The sequence below is a fragment of the Desarmillaria tabescens genome (genome assembly GCF_030435595.1).
Source record: "Desarmillaria tabescens strain CCBAS 213 chromosome Unknown EV420scaffold_3, whole genome shotgun sequence".
Taxonomy (NCBI): domain Eukaryota; kingdom Fungi; phylum Basidiomycota; class Agaricomycetes; order Agaricales; family Physalacriaceae; genus Desarmillaria; species Desarmillaria tabescens.
Window position 1 is genome coordinate 497,931 of NW_026848302.1, and position 20,574 is coordinate 518,504.

At 47.0% G+C, this 20,574-nt stretch overlaps 6 protein-coding genes across 6 annotated transcripts; 3 read left to right on the forward strand and 3 right to left on the reverse strand.

The window, feature by feature from the left end:
- Positions 1-1,776: 1,776 nt before the first annotated feature.
- EV420DRAFT_1505812 (fungal-specific transcription factor domain-containing protein) lies at positions 1,777-5,276 on the forward strand. Its single transcript, XM_060471298.1, has 15 exons — positions 1,777-1,969; positions 2,023-2,028; positions 2,086-2,168; positions 2,223-2,239; positions 2,298-2,352; positions 2,412-3,119; positions 3,169-3,326; positions 3,384-3,452; positions 3,506-3,668; positions 3,717-3,834; positions 3,885-4,114; positions 4,170-4,306; positions 4,356-4,379; positions 4,433-5,059; positions 5,108-5,276. Exons 1-15 carry the CDS (start codon positions 1,873-1,875, stop codon positions 5,166-5,168), a joined length of 2,553 nt encoding a protein of 850 aa, XP_060337454.1. The 5' UTR covers positions 1,777-1,872; the 3' UTR covers positions 5,169-5,276.
- A 3,034-nt stretch (positions 5,277-8,310) lies between these two features.
- Positions 8,311-9,055, forward strand: EV420DRAFT_1758778 (uncharacterized protein; the record flags this gene model as incomplete). The annotated part of the gene is made up of 3 exons (XM_060480562.1): positions 8,311-8,400; positions 8,451-8,650; positions 8,701-9,055. 3 exons carry the CDS (start codon positions 8,311-8,313, stop codon positions 8,708-8,710), a joined length of 300 nt encoding a protein of 99 aa, XP_060337455.1. The 3' UTR covers positions 8,711-9,055.
- A 54-nt stretch (positions 9,056-9,109) lies between these two features.
- Positions 9,110-11,200, reverse strand: EV420DRAFT_1698871 (cytochrome P450 monooxygenase; the record flags this gene model as incomplete). The annotated part of the gene is made up of 8 exons (XM_060479463.1): positions 9,110-9,324; positions 9,375-9,474; positions 9,541-9,927; positions 9,984-10,060; positions 10,121-10,506; positions 10,559-10,918; positions 10,975-11,038; positions 11,102-11,200. 8 exons carry the CDS (start codon positions 11,198-11,200, stop codon positions 9,250-9,252), a joined length of 1,548 nt encoding a protein of 515 aa, XP_060337456.1. The 3' UTR covers positions 9,110-9,249.
- A 3,335-nt stretch (positions 11,201-14,535) lies between these two features.
- EV420DRAFT_1260839 (cytochrome P450 monooxygenase) lies at positions 14,536-16,471 on the reverse strand (the record flags this gene model as incomplete). The annotated part of the gene is made up of 7 exons (XM_060467029.1): positions 14,536-14,597; positions 14,656-14,759; positions 14,817-15,203; positions 15,255-15,331; positions 15,389-15,777; positions 15,832-16,191; positions 16,246-16,471. 7 exons carry the CDS (start codon positions 16,469-16,471, stop codon positions 14,536-14,538), a joined length of 1,605 nt encoding a protein of 534 aa, XP_060337457.1.
- Positions 16,472-17,597: 1,126 nt separating this feature from the next.
- EV420DRAFT_1743456 (uncharacterized protein) lies at positions 17,598-18,900 on the reverse strand. Its single transcript, XM_060480076.1, has 6 exons — positions 18,730-18,900; positions 18,576-18,679; positions 18,385-18,515; positions 18,208-18,351; positions 17,819-18,158; positions 17,598-17,758 (listed from the first exon to the last, which is right to left on the reverse strand). The coding sequence occupies exons 1-5, from the start codon at positions 18,794-18,796 to the stop codon at positions 18,059-18,061; spliced, it is 546 nt and encodes a 181-aa protein (XP_060337458.1). The 5' UTR covers positions 18,797-18,900; the 3' UTR covers positions 17,598-17,758; positions 17,819-18,058.
- A 1,224-nt stretch (positions 18,901-20,124) lies between these two features.
- On the forward strand, positions 20,125-20,524 carry EV420DRAFT_1635907 (uncharacterized protein; the record flags this gene model as incomplete). The annotated part of the gene is made up of 3 exons (XM_060476507.1): positions 20,125-20,214; positions 20,265-20,464; positions 20,515-20,524. 3 exons carry the CDS (start codon positions 20,125-20,127, stop codon positions 20,522-20,524), a joined length of 300 nt encoding a protein of 99 aa, XP_060337459.1.
- Between the last annotated feature and the right edge of the window lie 50 nt (positions 20,525-20,574).

Consider the following 20,574-nt stretch of genomic DNA (forward strand, 5'->3'; position numbering starts at 1 on the left):
AACGGGATCAATAAAGTCGGAAGGTAGATGTTGCATACGCAGAAAGTAGACATGACGGTAAAGTAGTGGAAAGAGGCGTCGGGCTACATTTTATAGTTGTGCATTGTTCAAGTAGATATGGTCATTATTGCCGAAGGCGAAAGCACCGCGCGAATTTGAGACACTTTCCGAGTAACATCTTGAACAGAAATGTCAGTAATTTCAGAGCATATCATGTATGATACAGAATGTCTGGAATCTGGATGAGAACGGACAGGATGGTAGAGAGGCAAAGCGACTTTAGGGTCGGTCGAGCAAGAGCGGTCTCGGACCGGAACCCTGACAAACTCACTCCACGTTTTCTACCTGCATTCACTGCCTTCTTCCCATCTGCTATCAGGCTTTCATCACGAATTATGCCGGAAATCCAGCTTCGTAGTACTCACCTTAATTGAACCAAGTGATACCACGACAACTGTGGGTAATGAAGACGCCACATGCCATCAGTATTTTAATTTATAGCGCCACAAGGTAATCTGGTAACTGTGCCCTGCCCAGCTAAGAACAATTTGTCCTGGAGTGTCAAGAATAACATAGCTGCTGCACACAATCAAGAACCGCGAGTGCGGGGGAAAAGATATGCATACTGAATAGCCTGGCCTGCTTCTAAACCAACACCGGCAATTAATCAAACTTTGCTGTAAAAAGATTGAACACAGTCAAGATGCCTTCATTGAGGCCCAAGTTGTACCTTGTACGAACCGGTTCAACCGAATGCGAGGGTAAAGTCAACTATATACGCGCTGCTTCATGACTTGTTGATAGATCACGGTATCCCGAATGTCAACGTTGGCTTCGAATGGGACATGCGTCACAGCCGGGTCAGGATTGAGGATATATGGCGGCCACGGGAGATTTTGCGAACGTATGAGTGTATTTACTGGACAACAGTCGGCCAACGATTCCAATGGTAATGATGGCGACTGGCTTTCTCTTTGAAGGCACATCGTTCGCCGAGCTCGCCATTTTTGGATGGTCAGAAAGGAAATGTACGTTTGTAAACGCGATTGACGATAGTTGAAGAAAGTTGTCGATACGTGAAATAGTACATATGATGCTGGCATCAAGAAGTTCACCAAGCGGTAACCGATGCCGTCCTCCAGGTCAGGACGCCACTAAGAAGTTCTCGAGAAGCTGATAAATGCGGTTACTGTGGTTACATGAGAATATCGGCGTATGTTTTTGCTTGGAAACCAGATGCACTGCCATCGCGTGCCGACAGGTCCGCATACGAAGCCGCGGGTACTTTCAGTCATTTGTGCTGACACAATGGGTCCCGATTCTGAGAGGGTTATAGCGAGTCTGGACAGGGGCTATATCTGACTAAGTAATAGCCGACCTCCGGCACGTGTCGGCATGTACACGGCTGCATTCCCGATATCTTCCTATTGGTTCTGGACTGAATTTCCGTGCATTTCTACTTCAGCCTTTGAATACGTCTTTGTCAAATGTCCCCCAGACCTGCTTGAGCTATATATTTTTTTCGGTAAGCCTGTGCATTGTTGAACTATGAAATGTGTATTTTTTGATCCTAATCCGTGCAAAATGCGAGCTTTTTGCACTAGCACTTTAACGCGTCTCGTTTCATTGGACTTTAATGTAGTGCTGATGAGCCCGCTGCCCAAAGCCGACAAGCCTGCGAACCAGCTGCCGGTTCTTCGTACAAAGGAAAAGAATCGGGGACCCGGCAATTGCCGCTACTGGATGCGTGGGTTCACAGAAGTTTTCAGTTCAATACTGATGTGATCCTTCGGCATCGGGTATGTCAGTTCCCAGAAAGCCTTTTTCCTTATATTAGTAGTAGAAGTTACTACAAACGCCCAACCACTGGATATGCAACGATACCGCAGTATCAACTCTGACCTCGCCCACAGAACTACGCCGAAGCGACGGGTACAGAGAGCGTGTGACCTTTGTCGACGGAAGAAAAGTGGGTACCTTTTCCCGGTCATCGCATGGCTGGCCCTGACGGACAATTTCGAGCTCGATGTAGGTCGCGTCTTGGAGCTCGGCAGATCAGCCTATGTATGCACTGAATGATTATAGGTGATGGAAACCGACTACCAGGAAAGCAATGCTCCAATTGTACTGCCGCCAACTTGATCTGCGCGTATCTTGATGCTAATACTGTGAATTGCCATTCTGTGTTCTCCGTATAACCATGGTTCTAATTATTCCGACAGCCAATCCTGTCTCAACAGTTCGTGAACCTCTACTTTTCTTGTCCAAGCCTTTCTGCCTCACTTTTGGATATATAGTTACGTCGAAGACCTCGAGAAAAAAGTGGATGAAATGGAAAAGTTACTACGCGAAGTAAGAACATCCTTGTGTCCTTTTCATTCAACTCCTCTGATATTCGAAACGTCTCAAAGATGCTCCCTCCTGGCGCGGACTTGGCTGAGGAATTAGAAAAAGAGACTATTGCGATGCCGGCCTCTGACTCGGATGCTGGCAGTTCGATACCTAACGTCATGCGGTCTCTTTGTAGGGACACCACCAACGAGAAAGGTCGCTCAGTTTCCGAGGATGACTATGATGACGTGCTGGAAAGCAACCTTCGCCGATTTCAGAGCTTCACTCAAGGCAGATTTTTCGGCAAGTCCAGCCACGCCCAGTTTATACAGACAGCACTCGACGTTAAATATGGACGCCCTACTTATGTGTGCGATCCATCGAACCTTCCTCTGAGAAGACCCGAGTTCTGGGAACCACTCACTTGGCATACTCCCAGTCGCTTCTCACAGGTCCAAATTGATGTGGAATACGACTTCCCGGACAATAATCTACTGTGGTCATTGATTGACCTATATTTTTCAGAAAGCAATATCTTCCTTCCTGTTTTGCACCGACCAAGTTTTGAACGGTTGGTCGCAGAGTCAGCACATCTCCATGACTCACCGTTTGCTCGAGTGCTGTTGGCTGTCTGTGCTATAGCTTCAAGATACTCGACCGATTCACGTGTCCTGATCGAGAATGATCCGTCTTCCAGTGGGTGGAAGTGGATGCAACAGATCCTTGTGTGTGGCAGGGAAAATGCACTATTGGGCCCGCCGCTACTATACCACTGCCAATCAGCATGTGTAAGCCTGAATTTGACTTCCTATAGATGCAGACTAACGGTGCCTACAGCTCATCGCAGAATTTATGAAGGGTTGCTCTATACCTCAGGCAGGCTGGACTATCGTAGGCGTTGCTCTCCGTGTGGCACAAGAGGCAGGGGTTCATCGAAAGAGGACCCATGAAGGCCCTAATAATGCAGAGGCAGAATCGTGGAGACGAGTTTTTTGGTGTGTATTTTCTTGTTACGTGAATAGTGTAACTGACTTTCTGGGTCCGTATTTCAGGTGTCTCGTATGTATAGATAGATATGTCAGCTCTGCGCTGGGTCGTCCATGTGCCGCCAACGACGAAGAGTATGCTCTGCATTATTAAATTTGGTCGAATTGTAGTCTCACAAGTTTTACAGCATTGACACTGACTTACCTGCCGACTGCGATGACGAATATTGGCCCGATCACGTAGATCTAGAACAAGCCTTCAAGCAACCTAAAGGACAACCTTCGCTAATATCTTATTTTAATTGTCACATAAGACTAACTAGGCTTCTGACGCTCTGCTTGCGCACCCTCGTACGTAGATCATTTACTCAGATATGCACTAATACTCATTATCTCCAGCATGGTATAAATAAGTGGAAGGCCATATTTGGTGTGGTGGAAAAAAATTGGGAAGAACAGATTGTCGCGGAGTTGGACTCGGCGCTCAATACATGGATTGACACGTTGCCAGATCATTGTACGTTTCGTCTGTTCGATGAAACCAGTTACTAACACCATGAACCCTAGTGCAATGGGATCCCAATCGCGAGAATTTCATACACTTCAAGCAATCTGCAGCATTGCTAGGAGCATATTATGATCTGAGAATGCTAATTCACAGGCCGTTTATTACCACCCGTTGCCACTCATCAAAGTGGCCATTCCCCTCGCTCACAATATGTACCGACGCCGCACATTCATGTTCTCACATTGTGGATATCCAGCATCAACGTGGGGGCAAGTCCCCGTTTGCTGGCGTGAGCCCAATTCACTTACGGGCTCGTTCGATTTGCTGATTTTTTCAACATGCAGTATCTAGCATTCAATGCTGCACTTGTTCTATTGTTCAACATCTGGAATAGGCAGCAGTCCGGTATTTCGGTTGACGTGAAGAAGGAAATGGACGATGTTCATAAATGTATGAGGATTCTCCATAGCTTGGAATCAAAGTACGTTGCTTGAGACGTATAGATGATCGAGTAACTGGATGACAAGCAGGTGGCGATTTGCTGGCGTATACTGGTAGGCTTTCATTTCTCAGCCACTTGGATTTTTATCGATCACGTTTTCATTAGGGATGTTCTCTATCAATTGACGGCAGCTGGCGATCTACCGCTGCCTAGTCCTGTCTCAAGAAATAAGCGAGAACGAGATTCTGACTATCCCTTTGATCCTAACGAACGCGGGAGGTCCGACGTCGAAAAGGATTCTTATGCTGTCGGAAATTCCTATGGTGGATCGAGCTATCCCCCCACCAACGAGCCCATGAATCTGTACTATGCACCAGCACCCCCCGAAGCCCCTTCTTCTCAGTGGGGCACAACATCCATTCTTCTGTCAACACAAGACCCTCAATGGGATTATCAATCGACGTCCGCATCCTCATACTCACAGTGGACACGATCTCCGGCTTGCTCCCTTTCCGTGAACAGCAACAACTCGGAACGAGTATATCTCCATGGCCAAGATGGCCAAGCCGCTTTTTCTCACGATGTTCCTGAACAGGACCCTCAAATATATGGCTATCGCGAGCCTTCCAGCAGCTGTCCTCCAAGACAAGAGTATAATCCAGGATACATGTCATATTACCGTTGTGATGGCGACTTGGGCAGGACCAGAGTGTTTCACTCCGGAGAAAGTGATGATGACAGAAATTGTGACAGAATGAGAACATTGTGGGGAAGTATCCCGAGAAGGATGGAGTGCGTTATCTTCTTCCCTACTCTGTTTGTCTCGCTGATTGTATCCAGGTTAAGTGACTGGGACAGATGTCTCAGAAATCCGAATGAATTGCCCTGGTCGACTCAGTAAAGGACTTTAAACGGTCACAAATTTCAATGTAACAACATCACCTACCTACCCAACGGCAACGTACCTTATCCAGCCTAATTAATATGATGATACGATAACTTCTGTCTGATGAAATCCTGTCTTTGAATCTAAGTCGCCTGAATTTCACAGCAAGTATGCGAATACATAGATGACGAAGGTCCTCATCTATGGCAGAAAAACATCTACAGAAGAATGCCTCCAAGAAATCCCAGCTAAAACATTATCCACGTCAGACAAACTCGTTCCCTTCCTCGATACCTCGAGGTAAACATCTCCGTCCGTATCTCGATTCAGCGCACACTGAGCGATATGCCTGTGCTGCGGATTCATGCCGCAAGAAAAGACTTCGTGGACATCAGGTTATCAGTTAAAACGGGCAGAACCTCAGAGTCGTAGGTATCGTGCCTTGCGTACCTTCCCAGCAGATGTTGCGTAAGATAGGACTCCTCCAGCTTGATCGCGAACTTGTCGTTGGACATCGTGAATTGGCCCTGGAAACGAGGCATCTCCGGGTCTTTCCAGTATCACGCCGAGTTGATGGTGAGTTTAAAAAACTTATGGTCGGCGTGTCTAGCCATCGAGCTACTCACGATCATAATGTAACCCCACCACATCAATTTTCACCATGAAATACAGGGATCGTCTTGTGTTCTCCTGCCTTGTTGGTGGAGACAAAGACGGTATCTTCGATGCTTATCTTGGAAATTGTCAGGCTCGCAGGTGGGAACAGGCGAAGAGTTTCGTAGAATGCGCTAGGAAAGAATATAAGAAACTGTAAATAGGATGAAAATCATTTCTTCGCAAGTCTGTAGACCATGTTTAATAAGCAGAAGGAACTTGCATAGACTCTGTAGAGAGAAACACAGTTTAAGTAAGAATGAAGTTCAAAGAGTATGGGAGACATGGATTTTTGAAAGCCACAGACGCAGAGATGAAGAGGGAAAGGTAAATCGACAAACGCCAGGCCGTCAGCCTTTGAGCAAAACTCTGGACTCGTAGGGTCGAGGCGTTGTAGTTGCCCCCGCGTCAACGTCAGATAATAGGTACGGCATACCTGTCTCCCTCGAACTTGAACAGCCGTTCGATATCAATTGCTAGGACCCCGAGAGTGACGAGAATATTCAAAAGGCCTTCTTGCAGCAGCTCTTCGCTTTGGATTCACATAGACGTGTACATGATATGGTCCCAACAGCCTTACCATAGATACGAGTACCGCGAGTACCTATAAAGTGGCGACTTGAATCCGTTCACCCGCTTTCACTCCGATTCAAGGGACACTCTATGAACGTTGCTCCGGCTAGCGCATATATTCACCTAGACCTCGACTCTGACTTGCTGGCGTTTCAGGAAACTTCATATGCCATCATAATAATGATTGTAACAACGAACGACGCGAAGAAAGCCCTACTCATGGTATCTCTTGGGATCAAATACTGGGCGCCTAAGGAAGACACCGTACAGGGTAAGAGCTGCAATAAACCCTACCGTCGTCGTCAATCCAAATCTACAACAGCATGAGCATTGATTTCAAACTCCAGGCCAACAAAAAACTCACATAAAAGTGTTTGCCAACCTCATGCGCGGGAATCCTGAACCCGTACGGGGTGTGCGTGCAATCCATGGCACATGTTGCTCTCACTTTGCTGGCGCATATATCGAAGTGGCAGCAACAAGTCCTTAATTCGCAGTCGTTGATTCTCCCGCGCCAAAGTTGCGATGCGTTCCTCCAGTCTCTTCACCTGTTCCTCAAAGTTGACCCGTAGTCCATTCATGTAGAGCCTCCGGAGGGGGTAGCCGAAGTATTCGTGCAAGTCGCGTGAAAGCTAGATGTCTGATGAGCCTTTGGTTGATTATTAGGGGAAGGGCACGAATGGGGTCGTCACGTATAGAGAACGGCTTGCGACAGGTAGGGCATGGGGCTGTGGTTTATCCTTCGTTACGCAGAATGCTGGTGGCTTGTGTAATGCAACTCAAGCAATAGACATGTCCTGCCACCGATAATCAGTGTTAGAGCCGTAATGAGAGCGAACGAGGCGTACCACAGGGCGTGCAAACGGAGTCGATAAAGTCGGAGAGACAGATAATGCATACACAGGAGGTGGAAATGACGGCAGAATAGTACTGAGCTCGGGAGGCGTCCAGCAGCGACATTTCATATAGTCGTGCATTGTTCGAAGATATTATTGTTTTCAATAGCCAACGCACCACGCAAATTTGAGATCTTTTTCCAGTGGCATCTCGAGTTTGAGTGTCGATAATTGCTGGGGCATATAGAGGATGTCTGGAATCTGGACGAGAATGGACGTGATGGTAGGAAGGCAAGGCCGACTCTGGCTTTAGGGTCGGTCGAGCGCTGGCTAGTTCGGGACTTCGGACCCGAGCCCCGACAAACCGACTTGTGATTTTCACCTTCATGCTCTTTGCACATTCACTGCCTTCCCTCCTCGCGTGGTAGGTCGGATATTCTGAATTCACTCGTCCCGGTGCTACCTCCACAGTACTTATCTTGGCAACTGAACCAAGCGACGCCAGTTCTACATTTCTGGTTTCTTCTGACCATACGCAAATCTTTTTGCATTTACGTGATTAACGAGATTAAGGTGGACTGGTACAGTATGAACAGGTTCTAGTTCTCTGATCTGTAGCCCTTTGGTCGATTGAGCTACTGGATTCACCCGGCAAGTACCACTGCAGCACGAACGTAGTCGAACCAGTCTCTGGAGCTTTGGAGCGATACCCAAATTAGGCTCTTTCTTTTTTTTCGTCGGAGTGGAATGCGCGTTATAGTTTCAACTGGGTCCCCATTTCTGTCTTGCATTGCCTCTGCGGAGTCTTTTATTCTTCCATCGGACATCATATGGACCTACAACACAATCTGCGTTGCCGACGGACCTGGAAAGGTGGCGTCAACGCAAATGACTCGACGAAAGGTGTTTCAAAGCTCGCAGGTGAAGAAATAAGAGCACTTGTAGTAAATCTCCCTCTCGAAGTCGGTGAGACTCTTGTTTCACTGTTTAAGCTTCTGCTCCAAGACTCACTGCGATCGAATAGTAGGGGTAGATACCTCTCTGGCGTATATATGCCCCAGCCATTCCTCCAATTTCTCTCACTCAACACAAACATGATTACCAACAACCAACTTATCCAAACTACCGGTTACCTGATCGCCATCGCCTTTGCGATGGTACTATCCGTCACGGTCTTCATAAAGGTATGTTCTCCGCGTCTATACCTATTGACCTCATCTAACATATCTTACAGGACATCCTCGCTCTCATCACATTCCGCACGTCATCTCCTGCTGCAGCGGAATACCCTCGCATTGCCGTTATGGTAAAGGTCGAAGTCACTACCACCCACTACTCGACGACTGAACCATCGTCATCGGTACTCTCGGACTCTACTCTGATTGAAGTATCATCGGAATGCTACAGCAGCACACGGATAGGCAAGCGTAATTGGTAAGTCACCTTGTCGTTTTCTTTGGCCTATATCTCATTGACACGTTTAGCTTGTCCTAAATTATATGATATTGAATGAGATCACCGGTCGACCAGGCTACAAAGGCCGTCAATGATCTTCGCTCAGTGCATGGACCATCGTTCCATCAATCAGCACCCTCGTGTATGTGATTCCATCCCAAGGATTTGGCGGCGCTAGATAGTACGACAGGCTCAATAGTCACGTCGTGTGAGCCTAAGTGTCTATCTCCACCTTAGTGATGGAGCATATGTCCAGTAGGCGGGGAGAAGGTAAACGGAGTCGTTAGACACCATGATTAATCAGTAGTAGTCGTTGAAGTTCTGTCGCACGGTTCCATATACTATACATCTGTTCTGCACATTTCGATGTGGTTCGAGTCCGAGTCTCAAAATGTTGTGATATGAGAAGAATTTAGCTTGAAGCAATCGAGTCGTAGGCTCAGAAGCAACACTAATATTCGGGAACGAAAGGCTCTCTATCGCAACATGTATGAAAGATAGCAGCCCTCTGCTTTAGTTTCCAGAACTAAATTCAAGTGTACTTGTACATGGAATGGCCGAAAGTTCTTCATGATGAATTATAACACTTCGCGCGTCTTCATACCAACACGACAAGAACCTGGCTTCCTCACAACGCTCTCATGTATTTGGAGCTTATCCAAAAATCAGCAAGACAAATGTCAAAGAAAGTACCACCACCCACCTTTTCATCAGGATTCTCCAAAACGAAATGGAAGCGCCTGAAAACTGACGCAACAATAATCTGCAGTTCGAGATTCGCTAGATTACGCCCGATGCATGCCCTGTGATGTTATGAACTCAACCTTGAATATCGATTTGAAGAAACTCGTGATCCATATGTGACATACCGAGGGCCAACAGAGAATGGATTAAATGCCTTAGACATGCTGGCACTGTCACCTTCAAACCATCTCTCAGGTCTGAACTCCTCGACATCGTCCCCAAACACCGCTGGGTCCCGATGGACTGTATAAGTCGGGACGCTGACAATCGTGCCAGCAGGGAAGTAGTTTCCTAAAATCGTCATCCCGCCCTCAGGTGCTACACGGGGAAGCCCAAGAGCCAGCGTTGAGAACAGTCGTAATCCCTCGTCTATGACAGCCTGCAGGTAGGGGAGATTTTTCACCTGTTCGGCTGTAGCGATGCCAGAGCCCAGGTGCTTGTCCAGCTCTTTCTGGAGCTTCTCTTGTACACTCGGGGTGCGCGCGAGGTAGTTTATGATGGCACATGAAGAGCTGGGAAGATCATTGAATTTATGCATTACTACTTGATAGAACAGAGGAAGACCTACTTGGCGGTGGTGTCAGATCCCGCAATGAGAAGAGTCAACGCTTCTGCGGTGAGCTCTTCTCGACTCATCGGGTTACCCTGAGTACATCAAGGAGGTTAGAACCATACCGCCAAAGTAATCGACAAAAAGGTACTCACGTCTTCGTCCTTTCCAGCTTGCAGCTTGCTAAGCAAATCATTCCTATCCGTCGGCACTTCCAACCTCTTCGACACTGCCAGAATTCCCATCCCAATCATGGCATCAAAATCTTTTCCGGCCTTCCAAAACCATGGAGTTCGCTTGAGCAGTGGCCTCCACCACTTAGGAAAAGGTCCGAACGTCGCCGTGAGAGGTGATAGTCCACTTAAAGTCTTGATAACCTTGATCTCCCTCGTGGCGTACTTCGCTCCTACTTTCCCGTAAGAGCTCATCACAGTATGTTGATCTTTAGGCACCAGAGCGAAATCCTTGGCTGCCGTGATCATCCCGAATGGAGCACCAAACGCTAAATCACTGATGATATCGAACGTGAGATAGTTTGTCCCTACGAACAGCAGTAGTAAGCACGAGACGTAAAATGAAAGAGGCTTATTTACATGGCAAGCACTCAAACCAGAGCCTCCCGTTGCGACCAGTCCAACCTTCACCTTCCTCACCCGACATGCCTTTCAAAGCCTCGTCATACAATTTGTCCCACTGTCCCAACAGTTGACTGACGTAACTGCGTACATGCGGCTCAAACTCTAGTACGCTCTTCTGCGAGAAAGTATGCGAGATGATCTTTCGTTTGCGAGTATGCGCATGGCGATCGCGAATGTCAAATATTCCACGGGATGTACTCGCAAACACATCATAGAACGACGACTTCAGTGCCCCATTTCCATGCCCGTATACCAAGGGCTGCGCATCTAACAGGGCCACAGAAATGTGATTGGGCGCTATGCAGACAAAGGGACCTTCAGTGACATAAATTAGCCTTGAAGAGCACGGGACGATCTAAGAACAGACTGACCATATTTCCTATGCAGATCATAAATGACTTCCGAGAGATGTCCTTGGTAAGTCACGTATCCTAGCTATGCATCGGAAAACTTGGCAATGAGAGGACCGGGATACGAGCGAAGGCGATGAGAGTCAACGAGGTAGGGGGCCAGGTGAACAACGGCGACCAATATCGTAACACTGGCGACGACCGTTGGGAGGTTTGTGCAAAGCGACTGGAGAGAAAGAGAGAACATCGTGTTGTGTATGAAGTTCTTTCAGACGAAGGCTTCTTATATGGCTACGTCCTAAAGAACGGAGCCTTGTAATGATAGATCCAAGCATCGGGCCCGGAACTGCGTCAGAGTAATGACAATCGTTGGAGCTCATGTGGATAGCAGCATTGACGCCTGAGAAGATGTTTGTCATATGGAGAGGGGAAAAGTCGACATCAGCTTACCGTATTAGTAAAAACGTATCGAAAAAAAACGCGAAGCGACTTCTCGAACATGATATCCTTCTATAGCGGTGCCCTTTCAATGTCAGGAAAGTGTAGAACAACTTCCGGATGAGTCGTCGTTGATTGTCATCAGTCAAAGATTATCCGCATCCGAGTGTATTTGGACGCCTCTAATTACTGGACCGGAAGCAAGAGCCCGTACTCAAGTCCTATTTAATGGGATTCTCTAAGGGTGTCAGGCATGCAATAAAAAGCAGACAAACTTCAAGTGTGGGCCATCAAAAGCACCGTTTTTGCTTTAGAGTCGTCAATTTTGATTGCTTCGGTTCCTAATGATTGTTGCTGCTCGAGAGTCACCTGGCACAGTCTGGCAGTAGACTTGAAATTTCGCCTCTAGATCTGGCGCAGCCGTCAGTCTGAACAAGCCATAACTTTGGAGCTGCCATCGGTCGCAGTGAGAAGAAAAATTATAAGAGGTTTCACAGTTTGTTGAACCGACGAACCAGATACGAGTTACGCCTTCTTCTCATGCACTGAATTAATCCATGCAAGCTTGGATACCCAAAGTCGGCCTACATCATGAAACGTTCATGATTCCCAGAAATGATTACAATCCTACACAGACCAATAACCACGAGGAATACGAACAATGAAAACGTACAGCACGATAGCGAAAATCATCGCCGAGGGAACAATGCCAGTGAAAATCTACACATAGAACACCGCCTCCGTCAATGATTCCTCTAAACTACGTGCCAAACGAATTTGAGGTCAAGCGAGATGGTCTCTTGCAGGATGATACGTCCAGTAGTTGCAAGAGCGACATATGACGCAGTGTACTCCAAGCAAAACGGAATCTGGCAAAAAGACAGTTTTAGTGATGGTGAAAACACAATATAGGATGAATGCGAGTCGATCTCTCCTTTGCAGCTAATTATCTTCCATACATGCCGCGGAAACTCTGCCGAGAAAATTTGGAACATACGTGGAGCTCCGCCAGGGTCTTTGGAACGCAACACTTCAACTGTACCCTAGCCGATGAATTTCATACATCGTGGGGTCATTGAACGGTATTCTCGTTCCGGATGAGTCAGTCATCGTAGACATAAAGAATGGCGGGATTCTATACAACTTCGAAGAGGGTTTGAAAATCCAGATTCGATACAATCATAGCTCATTTCTTTCCCCGGCCTTTTTCTTTCTTGCAGACGAGATTGATGATGCGACATATTGGTCCATATTGAGAGACACCAGGATACGGCCGAAATTTCCAATGACAGAAGATCCACGAAGATTATAGGTAGCGACACCTTTGAAGGTGGAAAACAAAGCGTGTTTTTGAATGGAAGAAGGAAACCAATGTCGGCAAATGCCGGTCCCCGACTCTCCAGTGAAATGTACCGTAGCTTCTCATCTGCTACCAGGCCTTCTTCGCGAGGTAGGCCGGTGGTTCTCAATTCACTCGTCCTGGTGCTAGCCTCGCAGCACTTACCTTGTCAACCGAACCAAGCGATACCAATTTTACATTTCTGACTTCTTCTCTGGCCGTACGCTTCATTGGCGTGACTCAAAAGATAAACGTGGACTGATGCATTATCAACAAATCTCACTTCTCTGATCTGTAGCCCTTTGGTCCATTGATAGACGCTACTGGATTATCCCGGCAAGTAGCCACCACTGCACTGGCACGAACTTCGTTGAATCAATGTTATCTTAATCTGTGAAGCTTTGGAGCGGAACATAAATGAAACACTTTCTTTTTTTCCGTCGGAGTGGAATTCGCGTTTTAGTTTCAACTGGGGTTCCTATTTTCTGTCTTGCATTGTCCCCGCGGAGTCTTTATTCTTCCGTCGGACATCATATGGACCCACAACACAACTCTGCGTTGCCGACGGACCTGGAAAGGTGACGTTAACGCAAATGACTCAACGGAAAGTATTTCTAAACTTGCCGGTGAAGAACTAAGGGTACTTGTAGTAAATCTCCTCCTCGAAGTCGGTGAGACTCTTATTTCACTGTTTAAGCTTCTGCTCCAAGACTCACTGCGATCAAAGAGTAGGGGTAGATAACTCTCTGGCGTATACATACCCCAGCCATTCCTCCAATTTCTCTCACTCAACACAAACATGATTACCAACAACCAGCTTATCCAAACCTCCGGTTACTTGTTCGCCATCGCGATTGCAATGGCACTATCCGTCTCGGTCTTCGTAAAGGTATGTGCTCCATGCATATACCTATCTTCCTCGTCTAACATATCCTATAGGACATCCTCACTCTTATGACATTCCGCGGGACATCTAGTGCCGCGCTGGAATATCCTCGCATTGCCGTTATGGTCAAGGTCGAAGTCGCTACCACACAATATTCGACGATTGAACCTTCGTCGTCGGTATTCTCCGACTCTAGTAGTTTGATTGAAGTATCACCAGAATGCTACAGCGGCACACGAGTAGGCAAGCGTAACTGGTAAGTCACTTTATCATTATCGTTAGCTTATATCTCATTGGTGTATTTAGCTGGTCCTAAATTATACAATGTCGAAGGAGATTAACTGTTGACCAGGCTAGCAAGTCTGTCAACAATATTCTTTTCTCCCCGTAAAGACGAATGTTCTATCAGTCAGCACCCTCGCGTATATGGTTCCATCCCGTTCATAGTCGAGGATTTAGTGGTAGATAGTACGACAGGCTCAATAGTCACGTCGTGCCAGCCTAAAGCGTCTATCTTCTCCTTAGGGATGGAGCATACATCCAGTAGGCGGGGAGATATTGATCAATCGCATGGATCCTTGCAGTCGTTGTAGTTCTGCCATACATATTTCGATGCATTCGAAACATATTTTTGAGATAGGGCCATTGAAAAGGATTTACCTTGAAGCGATTGAGACGTGGGCTGTTAAATGTGTTAGTATCAGCTCCGAAAGATTTCCGCACCTGATATATCTAATCTGAGAAGAGAACGGTGTTCCATTCGCACTAGAACACGTTGATTGCTTGGATCTCCGGGAGCGACAATAACATTATGAGATGAAACGCCTTTTATAAGAACATGTATGAAAGCTAACAGCTCTCTTCTAAAATTCCTGAACTGAATTCACATATATTTGTACATGAGATTGCCAAAAGCTAACTACAACACTTCACGTCGCTGAATACCAACACGACAAGTAACGGGTTTCCTGACGAAGCCTTCTTATACCTCGAACTAACTCAAAAATTAGCAAGACACATACCAGGGAAACATCAGCACTTGCGATTTCATCAGGATTCTCCAACACGAAATGGAAGCGCCTCAAAATCGACCCGATGATAATCTGCAACTCCATGCTCGCCAGATTACGCCCGATACATGCCCTATGATTGTATAGGCACTGAACCCTGGATCTCATTAGGAAACCCAAGATCGCTTACCGAGGACCAACAGAGAACGGAGCAAACGCCTTCGACATGACAGCACTGTCATGCTCAAACCACCTCTCAGGCCTAAACACCTCGACATCGTCCCCAAACACCGTTGGATTCCGATGGATTGTATATGTAGGGACACTGATAATCGTACCAGCAGAGAAGTGGTTTCCTAAAATCGTTATCCCGCCCTCGGGTGCTTCGCAGGGGAGCCCCATAGCCAGGGTAGAATACACTCGTAGTACCTCGTTGATGACCGCGTGTAAGTAAGAGAGGCTTTTTACCTGCGCGGCCGTAGCAACGTCGGAGTCAATGTGATCATCCAGCTCTTTCTGAAGTTTCTCTTGTATGCTCGGGTTGCGCGCAAGATAGTAGATGATGGCAGAGGTAGTGCTGAGCAAATCATTGAGTTTATGCATTGCAGTGAAAAAGAGAAGGGCTTACTTGGCAGTGGAATCACTTCCTGCAGCAAGAAGCGTCATCGCTTCTGCAGTAAGCTCTTCTTTGCTCATTGGGTTACCCTTGGAAAATAAAGCGGATCAAAAGAGCCGAAGAGGTATCGGATGAAAGGTACTCACATCTTCATCCTTCGCAGCTTGCAACTTGTTGAGTAAATCGTTCCTGTCTGTCGGTACCTCTAACCTCTTCGACACAGCCACGATTGCCAACCCCGCAATGGCTTTGAAGTCCTCTCTGCCCTTCCGAAGCAACGGAAGTCGTCCGAGCAGTGTCCTCCACCACCCAGGTACAGCACCCAGAGTCGCCAGGAACTTCCCCGTTGCTTCACCCATAGTTTTGATGACTGCGACCTCCTTCGTAGCATAATTTGCGCCTACTTTCCCGTAAAAATCCATCGCATCATGTTGATCCTTAGGCACGAGGGCAGAATCTTTGCCTGCCATGATCATCCCGAAAGGAGCCCCAAACACTAGATCAGCAATGATATCGAACGCGAGATAATTTGCCCCTGTGAGAACTGGCAGTCAGTACGAGGTGGGGCCAATATAGGAAATCGACTTACACGGGAAACAGTCCAACCAAAGCCTTCCATCACGACCTGTCCAACCATTTCCTTCCTTGCCCGACATGCCTTTCAGACTTTTGTCATACAACTTGTCCCAATGTCCCAGAAGTTGGCTGACATAACTGCGTACATGCGGCTCAAACTCCAGCACACTCTTCTGCGAAAAAGTATGCGGGATGATCTTTCGTTTGCGAGTGTGTGTCTGGCGATCGCGAGTATCAAACAGTCCTGGAGATGTGGACGCAAACACCTCATAGAAGGACGACTTCAGCGCCCCGTTTCCGTGCCCGTATACTATTGGCAGTGCGTCCGACAACGCCACAGAAATGTGATTAGGCGCTAATCGAATAAAGGGTCCTTGAGAGATAACAGTTAGTCATTGACGGGAGTGAACAGCTACGATGAACTGACCGTATTTCCTATGGAGGTCATGAACGACTTCCGAACGATGTCCGTGGTAAACCACATATGCTAGCCATGCATCGGAAATTTTTGCAAGTAAAGGACTAGGATACGAGCGGAGTCGATGAGAATCGATGAGGTAGGGTACCAGATGAACCAGGACGGCCAAGACAATAACAGGAGCGATGACCGTCGAGAGGTCAGTATACAGCAATTCAAAGCTAAGATAGAACATTGTTATTCCATAGCTATCATGATGCGAAGACCTTTTATATGGTTATGTCTCGAACGGAGGACACTGCCTTAGCACGACCATATTGACACCGAGCCTTCCCCTCTCGAAGTCTTATGAAGCATCGAAGCATCGGAATCGGAAATATACAATGCATTGCGTCAGAGCAATGACAATGACTGGAGTTCATTCGGACGGCGGGCCTCCAATTCTTGAACAAACGTTGGCCCTTGAGAAGATATTTGTCACAAGGTTTGATCTAGAAACTCACTGTATCAGTGGAAACACCTTTCGGCTAGTCGCTCTTATTAGCCGATGAGTCAAATTTTATTTGTCTCAGAAACCTGGTTGGCGGACAAAGTAAGGATACTCGTTGGAGTTCATTTGGACGGCAGTATTGACCCTTGAGAAAGTCTTTGGCACATAGAGGGAAAACAGTCGACGTCAACTCACCGTATTAGCGACTTCTCGAACGTAATGCAATTCTACCGCTTCACACTTTCAATGCCAGGAAAGAGTGGAGCAAGTACCGACTGAGCCGTTATTGATCATCATTAGCCAAAGAATACTTCTGGCTACTGGCCCAGAAGTTGGGCCGCACTCCAGCCGTATTTGGGCACCTTCCAACGAAGTCAGGCTTGGAAGCAGATGAGAGTCAGTCAAATGCAACCATGCGCATCGAGGTAATCAATTTACACTATGTCGCTTCAATTTTTGTTTTGCTTGACTCACGGTCACTTGGTGTAAGTGTCCTTGAAATTTCATGGGCGTTGAAAGCAACCTTGAATTCATACAGGGAAGCTATTTTCCACGCCACTTTCGTGTCCTATAAGGGCCGGCCCGAAGCAACACTATCTGGCCGCGCGCGTTTTGAAGGGTATTCTGGATCTGTAGTTCAGATGCAAAGTGATTAGGTTACCAACGTAATGCACACGCATCTGGCTTCATCGGCAATGGCAAATGTATCCTTCCTCACCAATAATTCACTTATTTCCATCTCCGAACCCGACAAAGTTCCCTATTGGTATTGGTGATCTTTTTCTCCTTAGCGGGCATTCCTCCGCTATGTTGCTTCAAGCATCCGACGCATCCTTATCGAACCAGAAGCATTCAAACAAAGACTTTCCGCGTGTAACGTTGCCCTCGAGCGAGATGGCCGTGTTCTTATGACAGCGGTCGAGAACGCGAAGAAAGACCTGCAAAAGATGAGGCAGTTAGAGTATAAGAGGAAGAAGGCATGCTGGGTAATGATGCCAGGCGTATATGTATTGGATTTACTATTGAGCTTCTCTACATTGTTTGGATTAGGTCAGAGGTATCTTCCTCAAAGTACGTACAACAAGACTGCACCTTTGTCGAACGCTACTACAGACCACTGGCAGAAATATGGCTTGTGATGTTCCGCTGTGACTTGAATCCGTTCACCCACTTTCACTCCGACTCTTCCTGGGAAACACGATGGGCGTTGCTCTGACTGGGGCATATACTGACCTAGACTTCGACTTCTACTTGCTGGCTTTTCGGGAAACTTTGTATGCTATCACAACAATGATTTCGTAGCAACCAACGTCACAAATGCAATGTAAAGCCCTACCCGTAATATACCTCGGGATTCAAGACTGGATGTGTACCAAAAGCATCGTACAAGATGAAGCCTGCAACAAACCCTACCGTCATTGTCAATCCAAACCTACGACAGCATGAACACTGGTTTCAAGCTCCAGGCTGACAAGACTCACACAAATGCGCTCGCCAACCACTTCATGCTCGACACATTACGGTCCTCTCGCGGCATCCACGACGGGAATCCCGATCCCGTGCGGAGTGTACGTGCAAGCCATGGCACAGACCGGCCGTACCTCTCATCTTGATAGCGCAAAGATCTAGACGGCAACGAGTCCCTATTTCGCAGTCACTGATTCTCCCGCTCCAAACTCGCAATACGCTCCTCCAGTCTCTTCATCTGGTCCTCAAAGTTGACCCTTATTCCATTCACGTAGAGCCTCCGGAGGGGGTAGCCGAAGCATTCGTGAAAGTCGCGTGAGAGCTAGATGTCTGATGAGCCTTTGATTGATTATCAGGGGAAGGGCACGAACGGGATCGTCACATATAGAAAACTGCTTGCGACAGGCAGGGCATGGGCTGTGGTTAATCCCTCATTACGCAGAACGCTGGTTGCCTGTGCGATGCAATTCGAGCAGTAGACATGTCCTGCCACCGATAATCAGAGTCAGAGTCCTAATGCCAGGAAGAGAGTGTACCACAGGGCATGCAAACGGGGTCGGCAAAGTCAGAGAGGCAGATACTGCATACGCAAGAGGTGGACATGGCGGTAGAGTAGTAAAGAGCTCAAGAGGCATCCAGCAGCGACATTTTATACCTGCGCATTGTCCGTGGATATTGTCATTGTTTTCGATGGCCAAAGCACCACGGATTTGACATATTTTCCGAGTGGCCTCTTGACCAGAAATGTCAATAATTGCTGGCGCATATACTCAATAGAGGAAGTCTGGAATCTGGACGAGAATGGACGTGATGGTAGGGAGGCAAGGACGACTTTAGCTTTAGGGTCGGTCGAGTGTTCGGCCACTTCGGGACTTCGGACCCGAGTTCCGACAAATTCACTTTTCGTGATTTTTATCTTCGTGTTCTCTGTACATTCATTGCCTTCTTCCGTTTGATATCAAGTCTTCTTTGCGACGTAGGCCGCGATTCTCAATTCACTCCTCGCTTCGCAAGACTTGCCTTTTCACTGGAAGCCAAGCGATACCAGTTCTACATCTCTGGCATCTCTGGCCGTACGCGAATATTTCTTCATCTTCCATTAACAAGATTAAAATGGACTGGTACCGTATGAATAGATCCTTTGTCGGAGATTCTGCAAATACCTTATTTGGGCAAAAAAAATTGATTATAATGCCGACTCTCGGCAAGTAATGTCTAATAAGGTCAATAATGCGTCACGTGATATTATATTCCACTAAAAAATGCATCTGAACTAGAAGGCCTAGGAAGGAAATTTTGGTGCCAGCTGAATGTGCACGTCCATGAGATAATTCTGACCAAAAATCGAGGCTCTCAGACCTTCCTAACACTTTATAATGCGGCGGCATAAGTGCATACTAGAGGAGAGTTGACGTAATAATGCTTATGCAGAGTTTCCGACAATTTGTTCTCTGATCTGTAACCCTTTGATCAATTGATGGACGTCACTGGATTCCCTCCGGCAATGCAGCACCAATTGATGTTAACTTGGACTCTGAAGCTTTGGAGCGGTACCTAAATTAAGCTCTTTCTTTTTTTTCCGTCGGAGTGGAATTCGAAATCGGTAGTCCCTATTCCTGTCTTGCATTGCCTCCGCGGAGTCTTTTATTCTTCCGTCGGACATCATACGGACCTACAACACAACTCTGCGTTGCCGACGGACCTGGAAAGATGGCGTCAACGCAACTGACTCAACCAAGAGTATTTCAAAGCTCCCAGATGAAGAGTTAAAAGTACTTTTCGTACATCTCCTTCTCGAGGTTGGTGAGACTCTTGTTTCACTATACAAGCTTCTGCTCCAAGACTCACTGCGATCAAAGGGTAGGGGTAGTTGCCCCTCTTGGTGTATATATACCCCCGCCATTCATGCAATTTCCTTCCTCATCACAACCATGATTTCCAACAACCAACTTATCCAAACCATCGGTTATCTCTTTGCCGTCGTTATTGCGATAGCATTATCCGTCACGGTCTTCGTAAAGGTACGTACTCCGCGTGTATACCTATTGACCTCATCTAACCTGTTCTACAGGACATCCTCGCTCTTATGACATTCCGCGTATCACCCTCTGTAACGCCGGAATATCCCCGCATCGCTGTTATGGTCAAGGTCGAAGTCACTACCACACAATATTCGACGATTGAACCATCCTCTTTGGTGTCTTCTGACTCTACCTTGGTCGAAGTATCATCACAATGCTACAGCGGCTCACGGATAGGCAAGCGTAATCGGTCAGTCACTTTGTCATTGTCGTTGGCTTATATCTCATTGGTGCACTTAGCTTGTCCTAACTTATACAATGTCGAAGGAGATTAACTGCCGATCAGGCTAGCAAGACTGT

Coding starts and splice junctions, on each gene's coding strand:
- EV420DRAFT_1505812 (XM_060471298.1), top strand. CDS start 1,873: ATGCAACGATACCGCAGTATCAACTCTGACCTCGCCCACAGAACTACG. Junction 3,327..3,383: donor TCGTGGAGACGAGTTTTTTG/GTGTGTATTTTC, acceptor TCCGTATTTCAG/GTGTCTCGTATGTATAGATA. Junction 4,115..4,169: donor GCAAGTCCCCGTTTGCTGGC/GTGAGCCCAATT, acceptor TTCAACATGCAG/TATCTAGCATTCAATGCTGC.
- EV420DRAFT_1743456 (XM_060480076.1), bottom strand. CDS start 18,796: ATGTCCACCTCTTGCGTATGCAGTATCTGCCTCTCTGACTTTGCCGAC. Junction 18,680..18,729: donor CCCCGTTTGCATGCCCTGTG/GTACACTCTCTT, acceptor TATCGGTGGCAG/GACATGTCTACTGCTCGAAT. Junction 18,352..18,384: donor AGTTTGGAGCGGGAGAATCA/GTGACTGCGAAA, acceptor GTTGCCGTCTAG/ATCTTTGCGCTATCAAGATG.